General features: G+C 38.0%; 2 protein-coding genes across 2 annotated transcripts; one reads left to right on the forward strand and one right to left on the reverse strand.

The window, feature by feature from the left end:
* Positions 1-1,679: 1,679 nt before the first annotated feature.
* LOC121430888 (echinoidin-like) lies at positions 1,680-4,699 on the reverse strand. Its single transcript, XM_041628313.1, has 3 exons — positions 4,539-4,699; positions 4,034-4,208; positions 1,680-2,561 (listed from the first exon to the last, which is right to left on the reverse strand). The coding sequence occupies exons 1-3, from the start codon at positions 4,676-4,678 to the stop codon at positions 2,331-2,333; spliced, it is 546 nt and encodes a 181-aa protein (XP_041484247.1). The 5' UTR covers positions 4,679-4,699; the 3' UTR covers positions 1,680-2,330.
* Positions 4,700-10,120: 5,421 nt separating this feature from the next.
* LOC121430887 (39S ribosomal protein L15, mitochondrial-like) lies at positions 10,121-18,149 on the forward strand. Its single transcript, XM_041628312.1, has 4 exons — positions 10,121-10,299; positions 13,616-13,773; positions 14,447-14,612; positions 16,524-18,149. Exons 1-4 carry the CDS (start codon positions 10,201-10,203, stop codon positions 16,983-16,985), a joined length of 885 nt encoding a protein of 294 aa, XP_041484246.1. The 5' UTR covers positions 10,121-10,200; the 3' UTR covers positions 16,986-18,149.
* Positions 18,150-19,310: the final 1,161 nt, after the last annotated feature.

The raw sequence follows: 19,310 nt of genomic DNA on the forward strand, positions 1-19,310 counted from the left end.
TTCGCAGTATTTCATTCTTTTTCAAACAACTAATTATGGATTTTCATTCGTATTAAAGAACTTTTGAAACAATGCCATGATGTTTGGACCTGCAAATCCTCTTTTCAATTCGCGGAATATTAAGAGAACGTACATAATCTTGTTATGCGTGCAATATGTGTTATTTGGATGAACGAACAATGATAATAATAGCAAAAACGGCATATGGGGGTAGCCACTTCAGTTCCAAAAATTGTTCTCCCAGTGGGCCCTAGCTGCTATAATGATGATTACCCGGCTAAGCTAGATTACCGATTCAGGTGCACACAGCTTTTTGAGGAATTATCTCCTGCCGGTACCCTTTTACCTCACCTTCAGAATAATCAGATAATGAACCTCCTGGGACCCGTTGCATAATAGTCTTGCCATTAAAAAACAACTCTGGCAAACAAAATTATGCCTGTTTGAAAATTGCACATTAAGAAACTTTGGCTAAAGAATTGCCAGAGTTTTTTTTAATGGCAAAAGTTTAATGCAACCATGGCAACGGATCTGAAAATGTATTCCTGCCCGAAATGGGAGTTTTTGCTCAACGACATACGGAGGGCTCAATAACAACAACAACAAATGTTTTGTCAAAAGTCCTTCATGACAAAAAAAACCCCAACAAAATCTGTGTCGCGAATTGGTGAACAGTAGTTTCGTCCTTGACTCTGAACAAACCATTATTTTTGCAATTTTCCTTCATTTTCTTATTGAATGCAAGACGATATTCCTGTTCCAGTTCACCAATTTTCGGCCAAGCTCCCAGCTCTTATTTGTCAGTTTAACGGACGTTTTCAATACATTTACTGTGTTATTGAACTCTCCGTACTTTTCGGAGCTAAAACCTCCATAATGAAGACACAGTAACGATGTAATTACAGAGTGAGAGAAACAAAAATATACATTTTACAATTTTGATCGGCATAAGATACATTTAGTCATCTTTACACTGTCTACATGAAAAGAGATACTAAGAACACCAGCGATTTTACATTAAAGTATTGCTTGAAAGGCTGTATGCGGTAAATTGCCAATTCGTCTAAACTGCCAACTCGTCCACTCACCACATGGTCTACTTTCATTTATTCTAAAAAATGAAGTGCTAATTCAGCTCATAAAGAGCGTGTAAAGTTACTGCACTTCGGAGTGCTGATTTGTCTAGTTCAAATTTGAACGAGAAAAATCAGCACTCCGAAGTGCAGTCACTATACACGCTCTATAAGAGCTGAATTAGCACTTCATTTTTTAGAGTGTACTTTCATTTATTCTGATGCCATTCCGTCCATCAACATTTCGTCTAACAACCATTTGGTCCAATTATCACTTCGTCTAATCACCATTTCGTCTCATAACCAGTTGGTCTATAACATCCATTTAATTTTCATTCATTTTGCGCAATTCAACACTTAATTATTCCAATTAGAACAAATGTTATATGTATCAAACGGCTATTGGACCAACTGGTTATTAGACGCGGCATTAAACTACACTCTAAAAAATGAAGTGCTAATTCAGCTCTTAAAGAGCGTGTATAGTGACTGCACTTCGGAGTGCTGATTTTTTTTCGTTCAAATTTGAACTAGACAAATCAGCACTCCGAAGTGCAGTCGCTATTCACGCTCTTTAAGAGCTGAATTTAAAGCACTTCATTTTTAGAGTGTAAATGAAAGTAGAACATGTGATGTGATGAATGACGAACTGATGGTAGACCAAATAATAATATACGAGTTGGCAATTTGACGAATTAGCATGAGACGAATTGGAAATGATTCCAATAAGGCCTATGCGAGTAATGTTAAAAATCACTAATCTCTTATGTGAGATGGCAAGTTAAAACAACTTCCCCACTGAGGTAAAAAAAGAAATCGACCCTGCTTTAGAAATGTATGAGCTCTCAGTTCAAGAATTTTAGCTTTACTTTCATATCTCTGGTTAAATGTTTTATTTACAAGAGGTTCAGGTTGTTGAAGAACTTTTCTGGGTGCAAAAGTAATTACAATCACAATCTTTTTCTTTATCAACTTTTCCTTCGTGGGTGACGATATTTTTGTCCAGAAAATGAAGAGTCCTACATAGTAGACCCTGTAAATTCTTGTTTCATACATGTCAATAGGCAATATGAGCAATTCCGTAATTGACCACTGGGAAGTGGGGGGGGGGGGCAGTGATGTATGAATCAGTTGACCAGCTGGACAAAAAGTCTCGATGGGGGGGCACCCTCGGTACTCTCGATCTTCCTTCGCATGTCGGCCGATTATTTCTAAACAATCATCATCTTCGGGATTTGCTTCATTAAAGTTCACTGTTCACCATTTTGGATGCTTGCAGATGTATGATTCCACATTTTCTGGATCGCATGCCATATCATTCCATTGATAGTCGCCCCATTTCGCGAAGAACGTGCAGTCGTGGAAACCGTTGCGATCATTGGGCTGGCCTGGCGCCCAATCTGTGAAGTTAACAGCCGTCCCGTCTATCCATTCCGAACGGTTTTCAGTGGATTTGTCGTGGAGACCAATCCATACTCGACTGGGACCCTGCGCATTTAAAGTAGAAAGATATCATGGCCATGATGAATATATATAGGCTTACATTGTCAAGTGTGTGTGTAGGTGGGTGTGTGTGTGTGTGTGAGATTGTTGGGGGTGAGTGGGTGTGTACGAGAGTGAGAGTGTGTGTGTTTTTTTGTAATTGAATTTTTGATGAAATTTAAATTGATGTCAACCTTTGCATGAAATCCTTTATAAAAATCTAAAGGTAAGTGTATGAGGGGGGGGGGGGGGGGCGGACAGATTCATCTTCAAAATCTCATCAAACATGATCGATGACCCAAACCCCGTCCTCCTATACTGATCATTTACATCTTGAGCATGGCTATTCTGACTTTCTCAGAACAGTGGCGTGGAGGGCATGGGGGCACGTGCCCCCTCCCCCAATCGGCTGCCCCCCAAAAGGAGGGGGGGGGGGGAGAAGGGAAGATAAACGTAGTTGGAAAGAAAAAATATAGTTCATTATAATGTTATATTATATTATAGTTGTGTTATGTTATATTACATAAAAATGAAAAAAAAACATAACCTTGTGAAACATACTTTCTCAGGGCATATGTCTTCATTGTTCCTGGTGCTCGCATTTGTCTGTTTTTATAAAATATATTTAATCCTGTTGTATTAAAACCTTCCTTTTCAAGTCAATATGCACCATATGCACCAAATATATTTCCTCGCACTTCGAATTATGTAGTGACATAATGCTAATTTCCTTGATTTTCAGGTCGCGCTTCGTGCTCGCAATATTTCAATAGTGAGATGCGTATGATAACCATGATTACAATGACTACAAAAATTGCTTCGTGTGTTTGTATGTAATTCTAACAAAATCAGCATGCGCTTGGCACTCGCATTAGATGACTATGGTGAGATATGTGTACTCTTAGTGGATTCCTTTAAAAATGTCCTTAAAATATCTGTGGGAATATCAGCTAGAGCTTTGTGCTCGCATTGTTTGTTTAGCGAGACAGGTACGAGTCATGATTACAAATATTTGCTTATAATGTCCCTCTTTAGAATATCAAATGATTTCAACTCGCGCTTCGCGCTCGCATTGGTGAGATACATATATGTTTAATGGCACTGTCCTTGAAAAATCTCTATTAGGTCATGGCAACTGAGCGCGTTTAGCGGCTTCTAGCACTCACTGAGTGACTCAAATTTTTTGCTGGTGGTGCCCCCCCCCCATGCCGTGACCCACGGTACGCCACTGTCTCAGAAGATATAAAGGAGGTTAAAGATACTTCAGAGAGTGAGTCAAGATTAGATAAGTCCATCAATCTTTTCAAAATGACAAAAAAATTAGTTCTGAATACTTTCTTAAGAGACTCACTCTCTAAAGTATGAAAATATCAAGAGGATATAATTATGTAGACTTTCCAAGAAATTCATAACTTAAAAGAAAATCAATAACTTTAATGGAAAGATGTAATATGTTTTGAATTTTATTTTTTCCTTACTCGTTTGGACCGTAGTGATTCGTACATTGCTGTCAGGAAATCCATCTCTTCCTGGGAGTGAACTGAGACAAGGTGAGCGATGGATTGGGTCGAGGTCAAGTCACCACACGGAATCGAGAACGACCGACATCGAAGCTCAGCATCTATCCACGAAATGTTCCTATCGTTGAAGAATCTGAGATGGATTCAGAGTTCGGATGGTGGAGGAGGAGGAGAAGAAGAAGGAGAAGAAGAAGGAGAAGAGGAAGAAAATAATGATAATAATAATAGTAAGAAGAAGAAGAAGAGGAAGAAGAAGAAGAAGAAGAAGACGAAGAAGAGAAATGAAAAAAAAATGAAAATCATGGTATCTATTTTCGTTATGCGCTTCGCGCCAAATAGATTATCTCAATAGACTTTTCACATTTTGCCCCAAATGAATAATAATAATAAAAAAAGAACAGGTACAGTTGAAAACTACTGTGGTTTATTGCTGAAAGAATCGTGTTTTTCGCAATGACCTTACCTGTAACAGTGTCCATTATAGGAGGTCCACAGCGGGGAACAGCCACAGCCTCCCCCAGCCACGTAGGGGAAAACCTCTACAAACGTTCCAATGAATATTAACGTGGATACAACCACACAACTCTTAGCAAACACCTCCATATTCAGGCACAGTAAATTTGATTAGTTCAATGACGATGCAGTAAATTTTGGCAGTGGCTTGGCATTAGGCATGGGCGTACGTGCCTCATGGGGGGCAACATCCCCCTATGATTTTTCAAATAGTGAAGAAAAAAAGAAAACATATATAGTCAAACAAAAGAGGAGAAAGAAAAAGAGGAGAAAGAAAGAAGAATATGAAAATGAGAGGTTTGCGTCGTTAAAGTCTTTATTCATGTTATTACGGCTGCAGTTCATTTGAAAGGACAAAAATGACGTCACAGCCTGGGGGGGGAGGTCTGCTCCCTATAAAAAAACCCACTCAGATCAAAACTCACGAGCGCCGCCCCTGATGTGACATAGAGTTGCAACAGTTTCTGGCGATACATCAGTTGTTTATCACCTGTCGAAGTATGCAAACTGATGCTGAGATTAGTCTTCAGTCACAGACTGTGATTAAAACTTTAATCCTGAACAAGTGGGTCTTCACAAAAGTCTAACAGATTAAAACTGAGGCATGAAACATTGAACAGTATACACAGTCATTGTAGGCTGTGTTTTCAGACCAAAATAAGTCGAGTGAATGGCTTGCACAGTATAGACTAACCTGCTGTGGCTTCATTGGGACGGACAATAAGCAGTGGTGGCAACAAGTTTTTCAAGGGGGGGGCAGTCCCCTGGGAATGATTTTTTTTGCTGGGGGGAGGGGTGGCTGAAGCAAATTTGACAAGCAAAAAAAAGTTTTCAACACAAGTTGTTTGTCATTTTCCACACGTTTCAACTATTTGACACACCTCCCAAAATTCCTGGAAAATGATACACGCAGCACCCCTGGGAAAATCTTGGGGGTGATGAAGCTCTGGATGGGATGGACCCCCCTCCCGGCTATTTTTTTTCTTAATAATAAACTTGTGAAATACTCTCTTTTCTTTTCTTTTCTTTTCTTCATACCCCCTTCCAATCGCCGGCCCCATGTTTTTTGAATATGAATCAAGGGACTTATTTTGTATTTAAAAAGCATAAGGTATATAGCCATCTCGGGGCAGCAACCCCCAATCTCTTGAGCAGCCCCTCACGCAGGTGTTTACAAAGAGCGGTACATCACCTGACACAAGAGCTTGACAAGCTCTGTGCCCTTTTTAAAGCAAGGAAGCAAGTGACATATGAAATCATGTCACAAATTAGCGAGAAAACAGAATCTGTATGGCGGTGAAGGTCGACACTAAAGTTTTAGTAAAGTGAAAGTTTTCAAATTGGAGGCGCGATGGCTCGTAGAGCGGGGGTTTCGGATTCCGGTGAGCCAGGTGCGATTTCCAATTAATTCGTGCGCTAGTGCCCGTTGGGAAGGCAGTAATCATCATTACCAGGTCCCTTGGAGAGGACCTTCAGCCGTCTGTCTACTGATAGCTTGCTTACAAGCATTCATGCATTCAACATTTTCAATCAAGTAATTAAAAAAATCACTACCAAACCAAAAATTAACAAGAAATGTTGAAGAGAAAATGGGAAGTATAGTTTTTTTTTTCGTTGATATAAGTTCAACAAAATACAAATGCAAAATGTCGGATATACATAATACAAAAGATTCAAAAGTTTAGTTACAAGATGTTAATCAAACAAACAAATAAATGAAAATGTGCAATTGCATGTAGGTCGTCATGGCAAATTGAACATTTTACATGGTTGTTGAAAATGAAGCATTTAAACAGAAAAAAACAATTCAACGTCTGAAAACGAAACGAGGAAAATATAAATAAAGGACTTATAAACATTATCTTGTGCATAATTGGTTACAAGGGGGTATGTGAATTAAAGGGAGGTGTATACGGGGGGGGGGGGTATTGAATTAAGCAGAGACAGGGAGGGGAGAAAGAGCTAGAGCTGGCACCCATGCACCTGAACAAGGATATATCGTAATTGGGATGACATGATAGTGAATCATCATTGTGATACATGCATGCATAACATTATTGCTCCGTCATTCTGTCAAACCCACGTTCCAGGTTTCATAGCAGCACCGTGTGAAATGGGTATGGGACCGGTTTCATGAAATTAGTCGGCACTGACAAGTTGACTTTCTCCGACAGTTACCATAATAACAGTCAGAGGCAAGTGCCTCTCAGCCAATCAAAACCAAGGATCTCTTTGCACTGGTCAGCACTGACAATTTAGTCCGTGTTGACAACCCTCATTACCCCATCCTATAGTGTGTCACCCTTTTGCATCCTTTTTACCCAGGCACCCTAACTTTTTTTTGTAAAAAAATGAAAATGACACCCTTTTTAGCGAGTTTGCACCCTTTATAATCCTCTCAATCTTGCTGTGTCCCCTTGTATTCTAATTGTATTTTTTGCCCCAAATCAAGTTGCACGAAAACTTTGCACATTTTTCTGTCTTACCCTGCAAGTGTGTATGGACGTTCACAATCTAACGACTCAACCTGACACATTTTCCCGAAAACGTCGAAAATGAAAATAAAATAGAATAGAATTTGCTATCATCTCATATCAAATCAATGAGCGATCGATCAAGACATGCATGTTTTAAAAGAAATGTTATATGAATTTAGTTATGAAGTTGAACTCCCCGGGAACCCCCGTTTTCCCGACAGCAAACAATTGAGACATGTTTTTAATTTGTTTTGAGGTGCTAACGAGTTAAAAATAATTATATTTCATATACCTATCCGTATGCACTTTTGTTTCTGATAATAAAACATGATGTATTTTTCACACAATTGTTTCATTGTGAGCCTGTTATGATATAGGCGTATATAAATACTTACATCAGACGGTATACGTATATTACATTTAAAGCTGCCAACATGATAATTAGGGGCAATGGCGTACCTTGCGTGAGTTGGGTCACGGCATATAGAGGGGGGGGGGGGCATCAGAAAAAAATTAAGTCACTCCGTGGGCGATCGAGTGAAGCGCTCTCAATAGCCAGGTAAGGCCTACTGACCAAGTTTTTCTCGGAAAGAGGAATGTCTCCTTCATCAAATCACAATAGGTAAATGCAAATTAAACTATTATATGTTTCAAATTAAACAGCACTCTTCAGGCCTCTGTGAGGTGTGCAATGTATTTGAGACTATTGAACATTATATTTTATTTTGTTCAAAGTATGTAAAGGAGAGACGCATCATGTTTAATAAACTTAAGATGAATGACCCGAATCTAAAACAATTGTTAATTAATCCCGATTATACACGGGAACTACTATGTTTTATATATGCCACTAACCGTTTTGACAGTTAGGTGTGTGTCATTTTCTTCAAACCTTAGACATGAAAGAAGGATTGATATTTCTTATTAATAAGAAAAAACAAAACAAAAGAATAAGAAGGACGAGAAATTGTATGTGATGTCACAATTGAATTGTTATTTAACGAAGATTTTAAGAAATTATCTAACTAGTCATGCTAGTAGCCGATTGGTTAGCTGTTGTGCCCTTTTTCACGAACAATCATTTAGCACGCGCGATATTTAATTTCTCTATTTGTATTAAAATGTTTATTCCTCGAAGAAGTTTAATTTGGTAGGACCTACTAATATAATAGGTGGATGGGTGACTAATCTATATTAATACGTCATATAATCGTCACCAATGGTTTGACGTCGTATGGATCGCCTCTGCCGATGTAATCACGATACATCCTTGTCTTACTTAAACAAACAATGCGAGCTGAAATTTGTGTATATATTGGCCCCAAACAGAGACATTTTAGAAACTATTTATTAAAGGAATACATGAAGAGCATACGCATTTTACCATATAGTCATCTAATGCGCCAAGCGCTTGCAAATTTCTTTTAGAATTGTACCTCAACACATGAAACACGTTTTGTAGTCGTTGTGATCATGAACATGATATGTATCTCACTAATCAAATATTGTTAGCACGAAGCGCGAACTGAAAATTTTTGAAATTCAGACCTGAAGAGGGGAAATTAAGGATTGTTTGTAGGAATTCATTAAGACCCTACTTATTGCACTAACCAAATGATGCGAGCGCTAAGCGCGAGCTGAAAATTTTGGATATTTAGACCAGAAAAGGACTGTTTTTAGGAATTAATGAAGAGCAGATATATCTCACCAATGCACTAACTCAAACATAAGGCACGAACTGGAAATGTTTTATTATTCAGATGTCAGAAAGGCAATCTCATAATGAGATTGCCCTTTCGAGATCTGAATATTATTATTTTATGTAGTGTCATAATTATGCTTCTTTTTCATGACTAGGCCTACTTAATGAGAATCTCATTAAGCAGGCCTAGTCATGAAAAAGAAGCATAATTATGACACAACATAATATAATAAAAACTCGAAGTGCCATTTAATCCCCTTGAAAATAATTATTTATCTCATCAAATAGACAATGCAAGCACCAGGAGTGATGAAGGCATAGCCCATAGCCCCAAGCAAATTATGTTTTGTAATGTTATTGTACTGTTATAAAAAAAAATAATCTAAAATATATAATAACATAATATAAAACAATATATGATGTAATATACAATAGTTTCGTCTTGCCCCACTAGGTTTCTCTGTCTTTTCCCTCTCTATATACTTTCCCCCGTTTTTTGTAGAAGATTGGGGGGGGGGGGGGCACGTCACTGATTAGGGGAGACTGTTGGCAGAGGGTGTAGACACATAGGCTTAATCATTACATTTCCCCCGTTACAGCCTCAAATCAATCTTGTTTATTTCGTTCATTTTTCATGTTTTACTGTAAGTGTGATTTTTAATCAACAAAATGGTTTCAATATAAAAAGTTGGTCATTTTCCATATAGGCCCTACTTCTCAAATTTTCCACACTTACCAGAATTTCTCAGGGGGTGCTGCGTGTATTATTTTCCGTAGGCAGCACGCCTTGGAATTCTGGTAGGTCTGGAAAATTGAGAGATATATATGGAAAATGACGAATTTTTTATGTTGAAACCTTTTCGTTTTTTTGCTTGTCCAAGCCTTGGACGAAAACGACTTTCAGTTTGGAGGGGAAACCTTTTTTTTTTGCTTGTCAAATTTATTTACTTCAGCACCCCCACTCAAAAAAAAATTGTTTCCAGGGCCCTGCTCCGGATCCTCTCGGGTATTATGATCAGCAATTGGGACTTTGCAAAAACTGTTCTCATTCCGATCTATACCCGTTTCCATTCCTCATTTAGTTTTTCATAATTATGTTTGCCAATTAAAGATCTGCATGGATTGAGTTCAGTGGTTGATTGCTCACGTAGCAGGTAAAATAGTTTTGTTGAGGGTTAGATAATGCTGAAATGTCTTTTAGATAAATGTTACCCTCCATGAATGAAGTATTTTGTTTTATTTTTTCATTTAACCTCAAGAGTGCAAATTCGGGCAAAATACCCGGCTCTTTTTTATAATCACCCCTTGTATCAGTCTCTGTCTCTGTCCCCTCTTTCTGTCGTTTTGTTTCCCTCATCAGAGATACCGTACAAATTTTGCCAAAGCATTTTAAGGAAAAGATTCTGCTTTGAAGAAAATTAACAGCAAAATAAATGGCGAAATCTGGGACAGGTAGAGCATTAGAAGTAGTTCGTAGTTTACCAAGAGTTGCCTTAAACAACTTGAGAGATAATCCCGGTGCAAAGAAAAAGGTAAGCACCAAACTTTGCTTGAATTTCGTACAGTAAAATTGGTATTGCATTTGAACAGTCCCACAAACCCGTTACGGTGTTTGTTGTCGGGGCACGCTTACCGCCCCGGTACCGCTCGCGCGTTTCCGTTTTACACCCTGGCGAAGGCATTTTCCGGAAAAGTAGCCAAAAAGCGACTAGTGAAGAGTCTACGTCTACGTTTGTTTACATTATCAGCTGGGCGCGCGATCCAAAGTCCGCACCGAAGTTATCCGCAGAAATGCAGCTGAGCTTATACTTTCCAGGTTCAATACGAATGTTTGCCTTGATCATTTGCCTTGCCGATTTGCTGATGTCTGTCTTTCTATCTGTCTATATATCTATCTCTCAAATTCTATATCTATCTATGTAACTGCAGTATCTATCTAATAATCTTCTCTGTCTCTCTCATTCTTTATCTAACACCTATCTATCTCAAATTCTCTATCTCTATCTATCCCCCGGATCTATCCATCCATCTGTCTGTCTTTCTCTATTCTCTCTCTCTACCTACCTATGTAACTACAGTATCTATCTGTTAATTTGTCGCTCTTCTCTCTCATTCTTGATCTATCTGACATCTATCTATCTCTCAAATTATCTCTGTATCCTTCTATCTATCCTTCTATTTATCCATCTGTCTGTCTTTCTCTATTTCTATCTATTTATCTATTTTTTAACTAGAGTATCTATCTATCTGTTAATTTGTTAATAATCTTCTCTGTTTCTCTCATTCTTTAATTATCTATTTAATATATCTCTCTCTCTCTATCTATCTATCTATCTATCTATCCATCTGTCTGTCTTTCTCTTATTCTCTCTATCTATATATATATCTATTTTTAAACTTATCTATCTGTTAATTTGTTAATATTCTTTGTCTCTCTCCCTCTTTATCTATCTAACATCTATCTATCTCTCATCTATCTATCTCTATCTATCCATCTGTCTGTCTTTCTCTATTTCTCTCTATCTATATATCTATCTATCTATCTGTTAATTTGTCTATCTTCTCTGTCTCTCTCATTCTTTATCTATCTAACCTCTATCTATCTGTCTCTCAAATTCTCTATCTCTCTCCTTCTCTAGGCATCTGTCTGTCTTTTTACTCTCTTTCTCTTTGTCCGTCCATATTTCTATCTACAACATCTCTCTCTATCTATCTATCTATCCTTCTCTCTCTCTCTTTCTCTCTCTCTCTCCCCCTCTCCCTCTATATATCGACCTCTCTGTCTCTCCCCCTCTCTCTATTTATCTATCTATCCATCCTTCTCTCCCTCTTTCTCTCTCTTTCTATCTATCTATCCACCCCTCTCTCTCTCTATTTCTATCTATCTATCTGTCTATTTTGTCTCTATCTGTTTATCAGTCTTCTATATCTATCTTTCGGCAGCTTCTAAGTGTATCAATCCATCAAACTTCAATTTGTCTTTCCATTATTATCTGTTTATTTTGATTTTGTCTGTCTTTCTATTCATTTAGTTAATAATTTATTTTTAGAAAAAAAATATCATAAACAACGCGACTGCAAAAGCATGTTCGGATTTCACTCCTGTGCCGCTCTCTCTGTACATGAAGTGCCGAGGAACTCTGCGGTGGTGGACTCGCCTGTGTCGCACGCTGCATGCAACCAGCGACGTGTGTAGACTCTTCACTAGTCGCTTTTTGGCTACTTTTCCGGAAAATGCCTTCGCCAGGGTGTAATACGGAAACGCGCGTACCGCTCATTCAACAAAGATATGATATAACCTTGTTCTCAGTTACATCTCCATGCTTGGCAAAATAAGGGTGGCAATGTTTGGCTTATTTTCTCTTTTTCTATGGGACAACTGCTTGATTTTCTTACACTGTCAGTTTAATTCCATTACAGCTATTCATCAACTTGGCTCTTATTATTTTTTCTTTTAATTAAAAATAGGTCTAGCATTGCCAAGCCGCCATTGCATGTCTACTTGTCTAGATATTGAAAACCATATTACTTTCCACCAATAGAAGATTCATAGGCTACACAAAAATATGACCGAAATTAGAGTTTTTGAGCGCTCTGGTGAATTAAACAAATATTTTCAAGTTAGGGCATACTAATGAAAAATAAATTGCAACTGTATGGAAATTTGTAATTTTGGTCACAAAAGTGATATTTTATTGATTTTTTAAAGTGTGTGGTATGTACAGCATTGGCATCCCATAGTCCTACCTGTAGATTCCCCACAGGCAGGATGTTTGCAGTGAACAAGTGCCCGGTAGGCCGGTAGGCTACTACTCAATTGGAGGCCCTCGCCTCGCGCGATCGCGTGTCTCCGGACCTAGCGCACTCAAGGTCTTCATTACCATCCAGCCTGTGGGGAATCTAACGTTACAGGTAGGACTATGCCTATGGTATGCCAATGCTGTACACAGCACACAATTAAAAAATCATTAAAATATCACTTTTGTGACCATAAAATACTAATTTCCATACAGTTGCAATTTATTTGGAGTAAATTTTGTATTCACCAGAGCACTCAAATTTTGGGCATATTTTTGTGTATGCCCTCTATTGGTGGAAAGTAATAATATGGCAAGACAATTGTCATTTTTCAAACACTTTTTTTAATTGAGAAAAAAATAATTTAAAGAATCAAATTTACTTTAAAGCCAAGTTACAATATGATGAATAGCTGTAATTGAAATTGACAGTGTAAAAAAATCAAGCATTTGTCCCAAAGGAAAAGAGAAATTAAGCTTATTCATGTTATTTCACCACACAGGGAGTAGTAACAGAGAACAACCTTGTTCATAGAAGGAGTGGACTAGCTCAGTAAAAATTATTTACTATTAAACGTATGCTTACTCTCCACAGAGCCAGGGATTGCGTCCCATTCATGTGCGTGTACCGCAAACTCCCCCCCAAGAGATTTCTACTTTCCTTCGGCCATCTAAAAGATCCAGCCCTAATTCATGTAAATGAGATACAACATTTCCGACATTTTGTCAATTTTGATTTAATTTTTAAACAAGAATTCATTGAAAGATTGAGAAAAAATTATGAAAAGATGGGGAAAAAACTTGCCACCGTGTTTGCGTCGCCATCTTGTTTTCTTTGTTGTTTGCCAAGATGACAGCATGCATTTCGCGATATGCGTGCTGTTGTCTTGCATTCATTTACCATGAATGATTCCCCCAAATCAAAACAGCTGAGTGAGATATGATTATGTTCGACACCTATAAAAAGAACAATTCAACAGATTTTATTATGTGCGAGCTTATCTACTTCATTTACTTAAAAATAAGATTTTGTCTTTGTTTTCCTCCACAGGATAATAGAAGGGGGCGTGGCCAGCATGGTGGAGGTATGAGTGGGCGGGGTAAGAGCGGTCAAGGAATGAGAGGGACCAAGCCAAGAGTTGGGTTTGAAGGAGGTCAGACACCATTTTACTTGAGGGTACCCAAGTACCCTTACTACAAAGATCATCAGTAAGTCACCCAATCTGTGGACAGCAGGATACTGATATAATTATCATGTCAAATTATGCCATTATACTTTTGACCTCAACTTTTACACTTTTTAGAGGGCAAATAAGGATGCTAACATTTACATGTAATACTACATGTATATGAGACAGTGGCGAACTCTTCTGAAAGCGGCCAATGTGGCTCTTTATTTGCATGATTGTGTATCTTTGTTTATCGCTCTGAATGTTGTCATCACATGCATGCAACGTTAACATCTATAATACAAATTTGTTCAATTCATTTTCTAGATATAATGTTTATTCATACATTCCTCATTCTCTTGAATATTCAGTGTGATTCTCATTGTTTACTAAGTAATGTAGTTTGTGCACATTTCTTGTAGGAAAAATTATGGTGTGGATGGTCTCATCTTCTGTTTGTGATGATTGCTGGGAGTTTCCTTCTCCAGTAAGAGCATTGGAGTCTTGGAAGAATTTTTACTGTCTGTTTCTTCTTTTTATCCTCACAAGGAGGGGATAAAAAGAGATGTGAATAGATTTAATGATAAATATTTTCTGATATCAGAGTTTAGAAAAGGATTTTTGTTATGTAGACTCTAGAGCAGGTGGTCTGCAAGTGTTTTCAGTGATGTTTGATGATTTCTTTCTTGACATTCTCCCTTTCTTAATTACAGTCTTCGTAGACAGTACCTTCCAGTTACCCTGACAAAGCTTCAGCATTTGATCGACATGGGTCGTATTGACCCAGACCAGCCCATCGACGTGACGTCTTTCGTCAACTCGGGAGCATTTGAAATCAAGATCAAAGAAAAGCACTATGGAATCAACTTGATAGAAGAAGTAAGTCTTCATATCATTGCCTTCAAGGGTGTAGGGTTTTGTCGACATGGTAAATTTCTGACTCGTCTACACGCACTTTGCCTTCATTCCATTTGGTATTTTCCCACATGGTCTAAAGGCCACCGCAAACCTTACAACCCGACTGGCTTGCGACTGAGTGAGGGGAGATGTGACGTCACAGCTCTTGTCAGCTTGAGCGTCGCAGACAGGTCAGAGACAAGTCGCAAGGAAAATCGTAAGGATTTGACATGTCTAATCCTTATGAGTGGATCGCAAGCTCATTCACGACGTTTATATGATAAACAGCGCGCATACGCAGTAGTATGGCAAAAAGGGCATGTGTGAGTCGCAGACAGCATGGTAGTCAGATCGCAAGATGTGCGGTGTCGAGGCTTATGACTACCTTGCGATTCATCTCCCTTCACTCAGTCGCAAGCCAGTCGCGGACCAGTCTGGTCGTAAGGTGTGCAGTGGCCTTAATCCTACATTTAGTACGGTAGGTCTACATCTAGTTCATGCACAAACCATCTGGTCAACCTGCCTTTAATCCCCTTACCCATTTTGTCTAATTTTCAGTGGGGCTGTACCAATTTTACCAAATATCCACTCGGTTTTAGCACTACATGTACTTACACTCTAGTTTGTATGGTCAGATGAACTGTTTATGAATCAAATATTCGTTATAACAAAGTTCAAAAGTTCAGAGTTCAAGTAGATTAAATAGAAGTTAGACTAAGTGGGACTAAATGAGAATTAGACAAGTAACTATTAAACCAATTGAACTACTTGGCAATGGTTTATTTCCAATTCTTCTAATGCCAATTCGTCCAATTGCCAACTCGTCTACTATCATTTGGTCTACCATCAGCTGGTCCACTCATTACATGGTCTACTTTCATTTAGTCTAATGCCATTCTGTCTAATAACCAGTTGGTCCAATGGTCATTTAGTCCATATACCATTTGGTCTAATTGGACTAAAGTGTTAAATTGTGTAAAATGAATGAAAATGAAATGGATATTAGACCAACAGGTTATAACACGAAATGGCCATAGACGAAATGGTGATTAGACGAAGTGATGATTGGACCAAATGGTTAATGAACAAAACGGTTGTTAGACGAAGTGTTGATGGACAGAAAGGCATTAGACTAAATGGAAGTAGACCATGTGGTGAGTGGACAAGTTGGCAGTAGATGAATTGGCAATTTACCATGACAATGGTTCCAAATTGATAGCAAACCAATTGGGTTTAGCCCATGTGGTATTAGACTACCATGTTAAACCAAATGAATATCTACCAAGGGATTTATTTATTCATTCATTCATTCATTCATTCATTCATACATTCATTCATTCATTCATTCATTTATTTATTTATTTATTTATTTATTCATTTATTTTTTAAATTTATTTTTATTTTTTTTTTATTTTTTTTTGGGGGGGGATTGCTTTTAGCAAAAAGTTTTGCATCCAGTCTTGAATGCCCAGTGAATATTTATTTGGGATTGACCTTACAACTAGTGTCATTCAGACCATCTGCCATTATTATGTAAACATTCATGATCATCTAAGATATTATAGTCATGATTTCTGGAGAATTTCAGTTTATATATTTATGTGGGCACAGTTTGTGTACTCAAAGTCAAAGGGCAAATTGATGTCTGATTTCTAATTGTGGTATGAATGGTAATTGGTCAGTGCCCGTAGCAAACAATATCCTTAGTCAATTATCCAGGGCTCACTGGAAAATCTGCTCATTAATAGCCAAAGTAGCCACCCTGATTATACAAGAGTTATTATCGATAGAAAATTCCATTATTTACTATCTCCTTTTTAAATGTCACTCAACCATCAATTTTCAGCCCTTTATAAATTTTTGTTATGGATCAAATCTGTTTTTTTTCTCCAGGGTTTGGACAACTTTGCCGCTCAGATCAACATTGAGGTCCAGCATATATCAGAGTTATCCATCGCAGCTATCGAGAGATGCGGAGGCATCGTCACGACGGGATTCTATGATCCAATCAGTCTGGATGCCCTTGCCTACCCTCTCCAGTTCTTCCAGCAGGGAAAGCCTATTCCAAGGCGTGCCCTTCCACCCAAGGACCTAGTGACGTACTACACCGACGCCAGCAACCGAGGATATCTCTCTGACCCTGACAAGGTGCTTCAGGCTAGGGCTGATCTTGCACAGAAACATGGTTACGTTCTGCCTAATCTGATGGATGATCCCAAGAGGGAGATGCTTCGGATGAGGAAAGATCCCCGTCAGGTTTTCTTTGGACTCCAACCCGGTTGGTTTGTGAGCCTTTCCGATAGGACAGTACTGAAGCCGGTAGATGAAGACTTGCAGGAATACTACAAGTCATGATGATGTCTCGTGTGAAAGAATTTTATATGCTACCTTCAGATGTGTGACCAGAGACTGTGTTCAGTCATATTCAGGCTGTCATTGTTGTGATGGTAATGATAATAACTTTCCCCATTACTTAGGCAACATTTCACAAGTCTCTGACGTATCTTTGAGCAGGATTCCTGCTTTACATGTAGATGAGCTATGCATCTTTACAGCTGCGTCTTACCCATATTCCCCTTTATTTTGTTAATGGTGAAATCTGAGGATTCTTGCAAGAAAAAAGGGGCTCTCTCGTTAAACGAGATACCTTTATAAAGTACTTTGCACAATTCTAGGGCCCATTTCATAAAAACTTTTCATAACAAATTTACTATCAGCCAATCAAATTGAATGATTTCAGTAGCTTTTAACTGTTATCGCAAACTTGTTCTTATAACAAGTTTATGAGAACAAATTTTTGAGAAGGGCCACTTGAAGCTTCTTATCATTGTTCATCTTCTTATTTTATCATATCATTGACAAAACAATGGGAAAGACAAGTTAGGGGCTCTAAAAGGTGCATGGAGCCTTCAGCTCCTGCTGAAAAGGCGATATGCATCTATGACAGGGGCTTACCAGTATTCCTCATTTAGGAAAATGAGGTTATGACATGATTATTGCGTGAAAGGCTCTGACATTTGGTATGCTGCATTAAAACTGTATCATTATTGTCACCTTCCATGGGGAATTAGATACCATTGCGGTACTTATCCTATTCAGATTGGAAAGATGTATGATTCCCCAAATAAAATCTTGGAGCGAATTCTGTTGTTAATGATATGATTTGTGTAAAAGGCCCTGACCTATGGTAAGCTGCATTGAAATGATATCATTATTGCCATCTTTTGTGAGGAATTTGATACCATTCCCATGCTTATCCTACTTGGATTGGAAAGATTTTCATGACAAACAAAGGCTATGTAATCCTTCCCCCCCTTCCGAAAAAAAAATCATGTAGCGAATTCTGGTTTGGATTTTTTCTGTAGTCTGGGAGGATATAGCAATACCACATTGAGCTAAGCATCAGATATTTTACCAAAGATGTTTTTTTATAGACCTATGTGATAATTGTAAGCAAACATGTTACCAAGTCCTAGGATGTATGATGTATTTGCGGCAATAAATAACTAATGCACTTAATCAGTTGTCTATCAATTGTTTTATATTTTGGTAGAAAAACTTTGAATAAACGTAATTTCATGTAATACAACACAAAAGAACAAGTGGGGATATGACATCATCAGGCCATGTAATGAATATTCATGAAGACATGCCTCGAATTGTTTCACCAGAATAATGCAAATCTTTATAATTCTAAAACTTCATTATTTGTTATCCGATTTTGATCAAATTTTCATCATGATTTTGCTCTGTGAATTTTACTCTATTGAGATATAAATATTTCCAGCCTGGACCATCCCTTTAATTTGTTACCCCAAAATTGGTCAATATTGTTTGTTTGTATGGGCACTCATGTCAAATAACTTTGCTTGACATCTTCAAGGTATAAAGTTGAGCCATTTGGACTTTTTGTGTTATGCTTATTAATTACATTTAAATGTAATTTCGCTACCAAAGGAGTTTTTTGTCTCGCCTGCATAGTAGAGTGAGACTATAGGCGCCGCTTTTCCGACGGCGGCAGTGGCGTCAACATCAAATCTTAACCTAAGGTTAAGTTTTTGAAATGACATAATAACCTAGAAAGTATATGGACCTAGTTCATGAAACTTGGCCATAAGATTAATCAAGTATTACTGAGTATTTTGCCTGAGTTTCTTGTCACATGACCAAGGTCAAAGGTCATTTAGGGTCAATGAACTTAGACCATGTTGGGAGAATCAACATCAAAATCTTAACCGAAGAATAAGTTTTTGAAATGTCATCATAGCTTAGAAAATATATGGACCTAGTTCATGAAACTTGGACACAAGGTTAATCACTGAAAATCTTGCATGAGTTTCACGTCACATGACCAAGGTCAAAGGTCATGTAGGGTCAATGAACTTTGGCGGAATTGGGGGTATCTGTTGAATTACCATCATAACTTAGAAAGTATGTTGGTCTAGTTCATAAAACTTGGACATAACACTAATCAAGTATCACTGAACATCCTGTGTGCATTTTAGGTCACATGACCAAGGTCAAAGGTCAATGAACTTTGGCCATAATGGGGGTATCTGATGAATTGCCATCATAACTTTGAAAGTTTATGGATCTGATTCATGAAACTTGGACATAATAGTAATCAAGCATCACTGAAAATTTTGTGCAAGTTTCAGGTCACATGGTCAAGGTCAGAGG

This window comes from Lytechinus variegatus, chromosome 17, assembly GCF_018143015.1.
Source record: "Lytechinus variegatus isolate NC3 chromosome 17, Lvar_3.0, whole genome shotgun sequence".
Lineage (NCBI taxonomy): Eukaryota > Metazoa > Echinodermata > Echinoidea > Temnopleuroida > Toxopneustidae > Lytechinus > Lytechinus variegatus.